Source organism: Sesamum indicum, linkage group LG4, assembly GCF_026168435.1.
Source record: "Sesamum indicum cultivar Baizhima isolate 11 linkage group LG4, ASM2616843v1, whole genome shotgun sequence".
NCBI lineage: Eukaryota > Viridiplantae > Streptophyta > Magnoliopsida > Lamiales > Pedaliaceae > Sesamum > Sesamum indicum.
This window is the reverse complement of record NC_142660.1, coordinates 15,066,832-15,078,999: the sequence shown is the minus strand read 5'-3', so window position 1 is coordinate 15,078,999 and position 12,168 is coordinate 15,066,832. Positions and strand designations below refer to the sequence as shown.

The 12,168-nt window shown below is 35.9% G+C and overlaps 2 protein-coding genes across 4 annotated transcripts; both read left to right on the top strand.

The window, feature by feature from the left end:
- The first annotated feature begins 341 nt into the window (after nucleotides 1-341).
- On the top strand, nucleotides 342-2,649 carry LOC105160823 (amino acid transporter AVT6C). The gene is made up of 5 exons (XM_088880149.1): nucleotides 342-779; nucleotides 904-1,047; nucleotides 1,421-1,624; nucleotides 1,834-2,299; nucleotides 2,418-2,649. Exons 1-5 carry the CDS (start codon nucleotides 398-400, stop codon nucleotides 2,536-2,538), a joined length of 1,317 nt encoding a protein of 438 aa, XP_088736275.1. The 5' UTR covers nucleotides 342-397; the 3' UTR covers nucleotides 2,539-2,649.
- A 2,107-nt stretch (nucleotides 2,650-4,756) lies between these two features.
- LOC105160822 (putative pentatricopeptide repeat-containing protein At3g47840) lies at nucleotides 4,757-12,015 on the top strand. Of its 3 annotated transcripts, XM_020693560.2 has the most exons (5): nucleotides 4,757-4,933; nucleotides 6,758-6,963; nucleotides 7,193-9,779; nucleotides 11,279-11,346; nucleotides 11,450-12,015. In XM_020693560.2, the coding sequence occupies exons 2-3, from the start codon at nucleotides 6,874-6,876 to the stop codon at nucleotides 9,416-9,418; spliced, it is 2,316 nt and encodes a 771-aa protein (XP_020549219.1). In that variant the 5' UTR covers nucleotides 4,757-4,933; nucleotides 6,758-6,873; the 3' UTR covers nucleotides 9,419-9,779; nucleotides 11,279-11,346; nucleotides 11,450-12,015. The 3 variants fall into 3 exon arrangements, with proteins under 3 accessions (XP_020549219.1, XP_011076617.1, XP_088736182.1); XM_011078315.3 differs by lacking the exon at nucleotides 11,279-11,346; XM_088880056.1 differs by lacking the exons at nucleotides 11,279-11,346; nucleotides 11,450-12,015 and adding an exon at nucleotides 10,465-10,870.
- Nucleotides 12,016-12,168: the final 153 nt, after the last annotated feature.

Genomic DNA, 12,168 nt, shown 5'->3' with positions numbered 1-12,168 from the left:
TACAAAATAGAGTATAATTTTGATGTCAAAATGTAATTTAACTGTAAATTAATTATAAAGCTGATGGAACCATCATGAATGAATCCTACTAAGCTGAAACATGTCTGCTGTAACACATTGAGACCCAATCACATGATTCACATTTCCCTCATTTCCGTCCCCATACATCTCAAACTTCTTTACGACTGATCCCCCCTCCATATGCCTCCAACCTGTCCCAACCTGAAATTCCTAAAATGCCCTTCATTCCATCTCCTTAATTTAGCTCCCTAACCTCCTCCAAAAATGGCAACCCCGTCATTTGACGCCTTTCAATAATTGCATGACCACTATATGTTTCATTCAACCAAGAATCCAAAGACAAACGCGCACACAATTTCAACTTCATCCCCCCGGCATGGCTCCGGCGAGAAGCGCCACCGGAGCTGAGGCTCCTCTCCTCCCCCACCGCGGTGGCGAAACCGAAGCCGATGTGAAACCGGCGTCGGTGCCGGGGGCCGTGTTCAACGTGTCGACGAGCATAATCGGCGCCGGGATCATGTCCATTCCGGCGACTCTTAAGGTCCTGGGAGTTGTCCCAGCTTTTCTAATGATTGTTCTGATAGCAGTGGTGGTGGATATATCGGTTGAGTTCATGCTGCGGTTCACGTACTCCGGCGAGTCGAGGACGTACGCCGGACTAATGAGGGAGTCGTTTGGACGATGGGGATCCGTTGCTGTGCAGATATGTGTGATGATCACGAATCTCGGTTGCCTCATCATGTACCTGATTATAATCGGTGAGCAGTTGATGGTTTCTGTTTTCTGACATTTGGGGACTCATGTCACATGTTGTTTGCCACTTGTCGTAGATTTAACGTTGACAATCAGAAATTGAGGGTGATTGTTGTTTGTCTGTGTCAGGGGATGTGCTTTCTGGGACAGGGGAAGAACACTTGGGTGTTTTGCAAGAATGGTTTGGTGTTCATTGGTGGAATTTGCGTGCTGTTGCGCTCCTCTTCATTGTCGTTTTCGTCATGCTTCCCCTGGTCTTGTTTCGTCGTGTAGGTATGTTTCAACTCCTTCATTTTATGTTATACCTTATGCCCGAACTTAGACATAAGATTTATGTGGTTCTGTCAAATTCAGACATAAAATTCGCCTGCGAAAAGCAGAGAAGTTCACTATATTGTAAACTTAGACAATGGTCAATGCCCTTATGCCAAGTATTGTCTGTTCTTGCTGAAACAACATGGTTTGCCATAGTAATAGAAGAGAATTTTGGAGTTTATATACTAGTAGTAAATGCTCATTATTAGTTCTGAACAAAGTATGTGACCAAACATATGCAGAATTGTAGTATTTAGACCAATCCCCTGTTTAACAGAGAAGAGGGAGATTTGTGATTTAGATAAGTTAATTGTTTTTGTTGATTTTGCAGAGTCATTATGGTTCAGTTCAGCAGTATCAGTACTCCTAGCAATTGTGTTTGTTGGTATATGCTCAGTGATGGCTATAAGTGCCCTCATAGAGGGGCAAACTAAGACACCAAGAATCCTACCGGAACTGGACGGTGGCGTCTCCTTCTTCAATCTCTTCACGGCTATTCCTGTCATTGTCACGGCCTTCACGTTCCACTTCAATGGTAAGAAACAACAACCTCAATCATGTCGCCTGTACTGAAGATTTTGTACATTTTGGTGCAAGCCTCGTAGTTTGGTCTTAAAAAAACACGTCATATAGCTTGAGGTTTATATGTTGCTCAAGTCCTTCTGATTCCATCCGGTGTTGATTGGCAGCTCACTCAAACCAGTACTTGATTTTGTCTTAACGCATTGTCAATGTTTTGTGCAGTTCATGCAATTGGAGTTGAGCTAGGAAAACCTTCCGCAATGATCTCTGCCGTGAGAATAGCTCTAGTACTCTGTGCTGCTATCTACTTTGCTATTGGCATATTCGGTTACCTTCTATTTGGGGATTCAACAATGGATGACATCCTCGTGAACTTCGACCAGAGTTCAGGATCGAGGATAAGCTCGTTCCTCAACGACATAGTTCGTCTGAGCTACGCTCTCCATCTGATGCTGGTGTTTCCGCTCTTGAACTTCTCCCTGAGGACTAACATCGACGAGTTCCTCTTCTCCAAGAAGCCTCTCCTGGCAGTCGACACGAAAAGATTCGTCATCCTCACCCTTGTTTTGCTTGTTCTGGCCTATGTTTTAGCCATAGCCATTCCAAGTATTTGGTACTTGTTCCAGTTCATGGGCTCGACTTCCGCCGTCTGCCTCGCCTTCATTTTTCCTGGCTCCGTCGTATTAAGGTACTCATCTCGCTCCACCACCTTATCTAAAAGTTTAAAAAGAATCCTGTAATATTAATATTCGCTCATAGAAGCAACCATAACGACGCCCGTCTAATCCTTCTCTTTCACATGACAGAGATATTCATGGTATTTCTACCGCAAGGGACAAGATCATAGCAGCAGTGATGATAACTCTTGCAGTCATCACAAGCACCATAGCCATTTCCACCAATATATATAAGATGGTTGCCAAATAGCCCTCTTTTTTTCTCTTGTTCAGTGTTTGTACATGTGTGCGCATGGATTTGTTGTAGTCTTTGTTGTGTAGTATATTGAGTGACCTCATCGAATCACGGAAAATTCTTACACATATTCCTAAAGTAATTAATATATTATTACAATGTTTAATACACAACACACAATAATACTTTTAATCAATAATTTCAAAACAAACATCTGCCATCTATAAGATTTAAATTTACGACCTCTTAATTTTGAGTCCTTAACCTCACTATTCAGACAAACGATCATTGGTATATTATTGTGCATATTAAACGTGTGAAAGTATTTCAAAATATGAATTACCTAAAATACCTTTTACTATATATTCCACATTTCTAGCCATCTGATTAATTATTTATTTTATCTTTATTTTTTTCCATTTAGTTAAGGAAATGTAATGAAAAATTAAATTGCATACGTATATCGAGTGTGTTTTAATTACTGATATATATGAGGCCCTTTGAGTGGTTGATTTGTTTAAAATGTGGATTGACTGAAATGTTCTAAAACATCTTTATTTCACAAAGAAACGCCTTTTTTGTCAATTAGTTCTGGCAATAATTTATATTCATGTTTATTTAAAAATATTTCATTGCATTAGCTTTTATCATTCATTCGTTCATTTTATTTTACTATTCCTTTTTTTATTAAATAAATATAATAAAAATTTATATTATCTACACGAATCGAATATGTTTCCGTTGGTAGTATACGAAAAAAAGTTTAGATTACTAATAAAAGATAGTTGGAAATTAGATTAGATTTTTTAGAAACTACAAACTCAATATTAAAACGCAACCTCCAAAGTGCGATTTTAATGACGATCAAGTCGATGATCCTTGGCAAGCAAAACTCAGAATCGCATATATTATTTGGGTAACTTTTTTTACGCAAAACTCATACAACCAAGATGGTAACCGCGATTTTCTATCACAGTTTGATGTCACACCAATATTTGATTAGTATGTGATTTTTTAGATTAAAAAATATAATTAAATTATATTATAATTTGAAAATAGAACTTATATAATGCACACGACCGTGTGTGACGTCAGTATGTTATTTATGTGTGTGATAGCAGATTTTTATCAAATACGGACACCCCTAACTACTCTCAAGATGTAATGACATCTTCGTAACTTTTATTTTTTATTAACTTATTAGAAATATTTATATATAATAAAATAAAACATCGGGACTATCCGAGTAAATATCATATAAGTACATATTTGGATATCCTCTTTCACTTTTATTTTGACACGTAAAAAAAATATTTTTATTCTATATAAATTTAGATAAATATATGATTAGTTAGGGGTGCAAGATGAGTCGAGTTGGTTCGCATTCAAACTCGACTCGAGCCTGCTCGAGCTTGAACTATATTCTTTGAGCTCGCGAGCTCACAACTTTTTTTATATTTTTGTATTTTTTATTTATAAATATTATTTAAGTACACATTTAATATTATAGCAAATTTATATTCAAAATTCACCATATATTAAAATTATTTGTCAACATATCACTTATTTTATTTTATATAATAATAAAATAATGTTTTTTATTTATATTGTTTAAAAACAAGCTTAAGAAACAATTTAATAAGTTTTGATACTTTTTATAAATAAATATTTAAAATTCATCATAAATTAGAGTTATTAGTTAATATCACATATTTTAGTTTTGGAAGATATTAAATATGGTATTTTTGTTGATATTATCTAAACACCAATCTTAATCAATAATTTAATAATTTTTATAATTTTTCCAATAAGTATTTAATATAATGAATATGAATTTTATCGTTATAATTTAAATATCCACTACAACAAAATATATTTATTTCTAAATTCATCATATATTAGAATTGTTAGTCAATATATCATACATTAAATGATACTAAAATATGGTATTTGATTTGTATCATTTAAAAATAAGCTTAATCAATAATTTAGTATGTTTTGATAATTTTTACGTAAAGAAATATTTAATATAATATATATGAATCTTAGTGTTATATTTAATATCCACTGCAACAAAGTACATGTGTTATTAGTTTTTTCTTAATCCTATATTTATTTAATGTATATAAATAAATATATTAGTTATCTCTATATTTATTAAATAAATAAATCAATTAAGTAACTCATTAAAATTAAAATTAGAAGTAAAAAAGAAAAGCTAAAAAGGTAGTAAATATGCAATGTGAGAAATTGAGAATTGCCTATTCACTATTGAGAAGTGAAAACTCTCTCTCTCTCTCTCTCGTGCGCGCGCGAAGTGAAGAAAAAATTGCAGAACTTCATAACTAGCTTCACGTCCACGAATCCATCGGCATATGGCACACATTCGCTCCAACTCCGCCATTAACAGGTGATTTTGTTTTTTGGTAAATTTCTTTTACAGTTTGTAAAAGAAATTTTCTGAGCAAGTTTTGCTTTCAAATGTTTGATGAAATGCCAGATTGAATTTTATTGACTTTGTTGGGTTGTGCTTGGACTTTGGCTGGATTTTTGCTATCATTCTTGTGAGTATCTACGTTTTTACACAATCCTTTGATTAGAGATGATCTTTTGCTCTTTCCTTTCTGATTATAGAACCCAATGGATCCTTCTAAGCCTCTTCCACTCGTTCGCGTGGAGCTCGAGCATATTTTTTGGAGCTTGCCGAGCTCGAGCTCAGAGTTTTGGCTGAGCTTGGCTCGTTTGCACCCCTAGCCATAACTGAATAGGTGAATAAGCGGGTTGATTAATAAAACTCCATCATAGGAGGGAGGATGGTTGATGAAAATGAATGCGTCTTTGTTTAACTAATTTAAATGATATGTCTAATTAAAAACACAAATTTAATGGGAAATTGTGAAATACATTGAAAATAGAACCACAAATTATATAAATAAGTATATAGACCTTTTGAATCCCTCCCATCCATTCAATAGAAATATTTAATCAAGAAGGATGTCAAGGAGTAAATATGATGAATGAGATTGAGCTACTGAAAGAAAGAAAGAAACTCAAATAGAAACAGAAACTTGGTAATAACTAATTTTTAAACATGATACATTAGCAACAATATATGAAAGGGAAGGAAGAAAAGGACATAACTATCTGATCATTTAGAAGTAAAGTGTCTATATTATAAAAGAGACTGGATAACATGGTCATACAAAATATTTCAGCAAAATTTAGTACTGAGATTGCTGGGGAAACAATGCCATTCAATTGCATGAAGACATTTGGAATCGAAGCTTGGTACTTGAGATGGTTTTGACAGGTATTATGGATTTATGGCAATAGTTTATCCCGATTTAGGAATTTCATTGTGTTAATTTTCTTGAATTAAAGCTGACGTTTGACTCGTTTCAAATATCTTTTGTGTTCAATAAGTTTTAATCATCCTCCTAATTTGTGTGGCTGAAGTGGGCAACAGATATTATCTTTTCTTTAAGATCTTAACAATCATAGTTTGGGGGCGGATGAAACTCCACTCCGTTACATATTCTTTCAATATTGTCTTTATTACAGACTTGAATCAGAATAAGAAAACTGCCCTCAAGTTTTGGAAACAGTAACAATAAAATGTTCAATTTTTTGAAACATATTTGATCCATTTAGAAAATAAGAAACAGACTTGTCTAAAATTTCTTTCTCTATCCATCAATCTCTTGATTCTCTTCTGGATCCATATGTTGGGTATAGAAAACTCAATTTGCCGAAGAAAACAATTCCTGCAAAAGATAGAAACTGAAGAGAATAGAGAGTTTGCAGCCTTCTGAGGTCTTTACCTGATTCTATCATCAACCACATCTTCTGTCAAGGCAATAGATAATTTCCTGCATGATTACATTGAAAGCATGATAAGGATTCAATCAAAGATCGACGTACTGCCCAGTTTGCATCATTAGTATAGATCATTAAATCTCTTCTAAGTCGGGAAAACCAGGAGAAGCTGAGGATTGCTTTGTCTCATACATTTGAATTTCCAAAGTCCTGGTTGCTCAAAATCTTTCTTTTATGGGTTTGAGTCGTTTGACATTTTTTATTCTTTGGAGATAGACGTTGATAGGATTTGTTGAGAAAATTTAGATGCAGATACTCTATATATATGAACTGAATTTAAGGAGATTGATGCTTAATTCGGGGTGAGGTTATTGAATGTGCGAGAAAAGATTACTCAAATACTTCAAAAATGACACAGGTTGCTGCCGTTCTTTAACTGAGATAAATCAAGTGTTTGCTGAAAGCTTCCTGTGAAGGCTCTAATGAAGTGACACTGAAGCGATGATGGTGTAGCAATTCTCTGCTGGGTAGGTCATGGCCATAAATTTTCCTTCTAAACTTCAGCTTCTGGGGTCTGTTCATGATCGTGAGTTATTCAAGCCCAAGGTTTCAAATAGAAAAGAAGTAAGCCGTGTTTCATTATTCTTAAACTTGTGAAAGTTATGCATCTACTATGTTATAGAGTGATGCAAATTGTGAAATTGTAAAGTACCTGCTGGGTTTTAGTTGCTTGTTGAACTCTTCTAACTCCTGGTTTCATTTTGAATGCATAAGAGAATCTGAGATTAACTGTTTGAAATTATTGGTGGAACAAATCAGTCAATTCAATGACTATTTGCACAATTTTCATCAGGCTAAAAAATCATCAGCAGCGATTGCTTTTCAGTCCATCAATGAAAGAACTAGAGTTGTTGGAAGCAAATTATTTGAGTTTGGTGCAAATTATGAGTATTCTCAAAAGGCTCAGGTGCAGAAACTGGTTGATCAGCTCCATTCTTGTGCTGAGAAGGGGTTACTGACAGAAACAAGAGAAATCCATGGCTATCTGTTGAAGTCAGATTTTCATGATGATAACTTGTTGAAGTTACTCAATCATGTAATTTATGCATATTTGAAATGCTCAGATTTTGAGTCTGCTAATTTAGTGTTTGACTATTTGCCGAGGAAAAATGTATTCTCTTGGAGTGTCATGATTACTGGATTTAATCAGCAAGCGTCTTTCAGAGATGGGTTAAAATATTTTTGCAAGATGACGACTCATGGAATATTACCTGATGGATTTACATATTCTGCCATCCTGCAATCATGTATTGGTATGGGTTCTGTTGATTTAGGGGATGTGGTGCATGGCCAGATAATGGTTAGAGGCTTCGGTTCTCATGTGGTTGTTGGCACTGCACTTCTTAACATGTATGCAAAATTGGGTAAGGTTGAGGAGGCTTATAGAGTTTTCAATTCTATGGCTGTAATTAATGATGTCTCTTGGAATGCAATGATATCAGGACTTACTGCCAACGGTCTGCACTTGGAGGCTTTTGACCATTTTATGCAGATGAAGGAGCAAGGTTTTGTTCCCAATATGTATACTCTAGTTAGTGTTCTGAAGGCAGTTGCGATGCTAGGCCATGTTGATAAAGGAAAGAGGGTTCATGAATGTGTATCAGAATTGGGAATGCAGGAAAACATTCTTGTTGGGACTGCTCTAATAGATATGTACTCGAGATGTGGTCATTTATTGGAGGCAAGGTCTGTTTTTGATATGAACTTTGCTGAATGTGGAGTAAATGGACCATGGAATGCAATGATAACTGGTTACGCACTGTGCAATTGTAGTCAACAAGCTTTGGAATTGTATGTCAAAATGTGTCAAAATAACATAATACCTGATCTTTACACTTACTGTAGTGTATTTGATGTGATTGCTAGTTTGAAGTGCTTATGGTTAGTGAAGGAAGTGCATGGCAGAGTTTTGAAGTCTGGGCCTGATTTAATGAATCTAAGTGTTGAAAATGCCATTGCTGATGCATACTCCAAATGTGGGTCTCTTGAAGAAGTTCAGAAGATCCTCGACAGGATGAAATGCAGAGACATTGTCTCCTGGACAACATTAGTTACATGTTATTCTCAGTGTTCTAGATGGGAGGAAGCACTTCTTGTTTTTTCTCAGATGAGGGAAGAAGGGTTCACACCTAATGACTTTACTCTTGCCAGTGTCCTTACTGCATGTGCTAATCTTTGTTATCTTGAATATGGTCGTCAAATCCATGGCCTTCTGTGCAAATTAGGCTTTGAAACTGTAAGATACATTGAAAGTGCTCTGATTGATATGTATGCTAAGGGAGGCAGTATAAAAGACGCAGATGAGGTTTACAATCGGATATCTAATCCTGATGTTGTCTCAATGACTGCTATATTGTCAGGTCACGCCTATCATGGTTCTGTTGCTGATGCACTTTGGCACTTCAAAAGAATGGAACAGATGCATATTAAACCAAATTCTGTTACCTTACTATGTGTTCTATCTGCGTGCAGCCATGCTGGTCTCGTCGAGGAAGGCCTTCAGTACTTTTGGTCAATGGAGAAATCCTATGGTTTGGTGCCAGAAATGGAGCACTATGCCTCTGTTGTTGATCTCCTAGGTCGTGTGGGGCGCCTCAATGAAGCATTTGAGTTTATAATGAAAATGCCTATTGAACCAGATGAGATGGTATGGCAGACCTTATTGGCTGCATGCAGGATTCATGGCAATATTGAGTTTGGTGAAATAGCGGCCAAGAAGATTCTCTCTCTTTGTCCGGAATATTCTTCTACATATGTGCTGTTATCTAACACATACATGGAAACAGGTAGTTATAAAGACGGGCTTGACCTGCGGAAAGTGATGAAAGAGCAAGGTGTTAGAAAGGAGCCAGGATACAGTTGGATATCTGTAAAAGGTAAAGTCCATAGATTTTATGCTGGAGATACTAATCACCCTCAAAAGGATGCTATCTATGCCAAGTTGGAAGAGCTTAGAAGAAAAGTGAAGGATTTGGGTTATGTTCCAGACCTGAAATATGCATTGCAAGGTGAAGATTGAAAATGAGGGTTTTCGGAACATGGGATAACTAGCTTGTATCTTAATATTTGATGCACTTAGAAAAGCAAGGATAGATGCATTATGAGCTGAATGTCATTCTAAAGGCATCAATTTCTCCTGAGGGTTTATAAATACCCCTAGGCGACGGGAAGGCTTTTGAAATGCCATAGTTGATCTATCCCACATTCAACACTATTGTTATGATTGAGAAAAACCAATTCATGTAGCTCCGTGGATCTGAAGTTTAATGAAAGATTAGAATGGATTCCATGAGCTTGAACAACAAATGAGTTGATATTACTGGGTAAAAGTTTGTCCGTGGAGGTCTGTAGAGCAAATTTCCAATGAAAGTAAACAACAGGTAAAAAAACATTTGAAGTTACTATTTGATATGAATATCTTCTGAGGACTTATTCTTAATATCTTACAAGTTGGTCGATGCTGTATGAATGGGGGTTCACTTAATATAGTAACAGTTTTTTGTAATTGTTATCATTTCTGTATTGCCTTTGTTTCCTGTACGCTCCTAGAGTCCTAGTCTGTAAGATCTTTTAGTGGTTGCACCGACTTATGTGGTTGTGCTTACTTGATTGCAATCAAGTCTTCCCTGCACTTGAAGGAGTAAAAGATGCAGCCGAATTCACTGATCTAGGATATAACGTTGAGCTTCTTAGAGCATAATATAAGAGCATATAACTTGTTGCATTTACTGACCTCTGAGATATTAAGTATCTTTCATGTGGTGAGCTTGTGTTGGCTATTGTCCATTTACTCATATAGTGTTTTAATTGATGCTTCTGACATTTTATGTATCATCATGATGACTAATTTTGTATTTGGGAGTATTGAATATTAGGTTGATTGGATTACAACTTTAAAACACTTTATCCAACTTTAAAGACTTGGATAAAGGTACATTTAGTTCTGCAAATACCATGTCGCTGTCTTGTTCTGTAGTACTGAGTAGTTTAGAGAAAATCTGATTACAGTGTGCACTCCAACCAGGGGAAGGCTTCAAAGCTATGTTTGTATTCTTTTCCCTGTAGGACCCTCGTGATTAAAGTTGCTACAGAAATACTGCTAAAGAAATTTTTTCTGGAGGTTGATTTCCAGTAAGTACGTGATGGTGGTGACTCTTTTTAGAGAGCTAGGAGGATATGATGAATTGGTGATGACCATCCAACAATGAAATTGAGCTTGGTTATATATTTTTCTGGATTTCTTCTAGTGGTAGTTTATGAACAGTGGCACTCGTGCAGTTTGTTTTTCATGCTCTGTACCAAGACATATATACTTGGATGCATGAGCGGCCTCATCTAATGATTCACCTCATTATCATTTCTCACCTTCATTTCTTAGATTGGATTCTAAAGAATTGCAAAGTTCTGCTGACATTTGTGTATTTTTCTGTACCTTCTAAATTTAATTGAAAGAAATCACATCAGAAAACAACCTGAAAGCTCTTGTTGAGTTGGCCTTGGTGGGCACCAAGTTTTTGTGTGGTTCAATTGTTTTAGCTTGTCGTTCTATGCATGTGAAGATAGGTGAAAAAGGACACCGATATATTGTAATACTCCGTGCTTATCTTTATCTTGTGTTTCAATTCCAGAAAGGATTTAGTTTTGGACACAAATAAGACTGACCCCGTGACCTGAACAACCCCCACTCCCCCATCCTTGCTTAATTCAAGTTTGCAGTTATTCGAATGGAAAGATTTGATGTCTCTTCCAAATAAAGCCAGATGTATTGCTGTTTGGAAAATTATGTCTGTGATTCTAAGTTGATCTATTAGCAATGCCAAAACATTCTATCCCATTGAATGTGAAATAACTAGTGGCTATGAAAAATTTGAAATTTCAGCAAAACGTTTCAAGAAGTATGTGCTTATTGGTCCAATGATGGAGACTGATATTTGTCCAATATTCCAGGTGCAATAGCTGCAGCGTTAAGCTTATATTCTTGGTGGTAATATGAGAGTAGTGATCTATTTTCATAATCATATTGACCTGATTGAAAATTTCAATTTTTCAGGAAACCTTATGGTCCGATGCAAAAATTAGGATCCTGTCACGGGGAAAGTTGGCCTAAATACTTGGAGGATATTGGCAAATTGTGGTATTTACTGAGGAACCTGTATCCTTTAGCATCTAAATGAAAGCATTGATGTATGTGGCTGAAGTTTGGAGTGATGTTCAAATCTGCCAATACATGATATCAGAGCTGAAATTTCAAGTAAAATGGTAGAGACAAAAATACATAGCTGTCATAGTTGCCTGATTCTTTGCACGCACGGGTAGGCTTCTCCACGAATAGCATGCTTTTAGAGGAATGATTTTGTAGGCTTGTATGCTAGAAATTTCACGTGCCATTGAAAACTGAAAGGGACCTCTCTCCTTCATTGGTTTGCAGAAGAACCCTCGTCTCTTGATGAAAGTGACCTGAAATTCTCTCTTTTACATTATTAAATATGTTGTTGAATTACAGTCTTGATGGCGGCAGAATTTGTTATCATCTTGTCAATTCTCAGCTATTTCCTCTGAACACCAAATTACCTAGTATAATACTGTGTGATTGATTGAATTTGAATTTGAATTTGAGACGAAGAAGTTTGTGGGATGATATTAGTTGGGGGGGCTGAAAATGTGTCCAACTGGATTTTTGTCTTAGCTGTTAAATCATATATCTTCACTATGCAAAGATACAGTGAGTGTGTTCTCCGTGGCCATCTGCAATATAAACATTATTTTCTT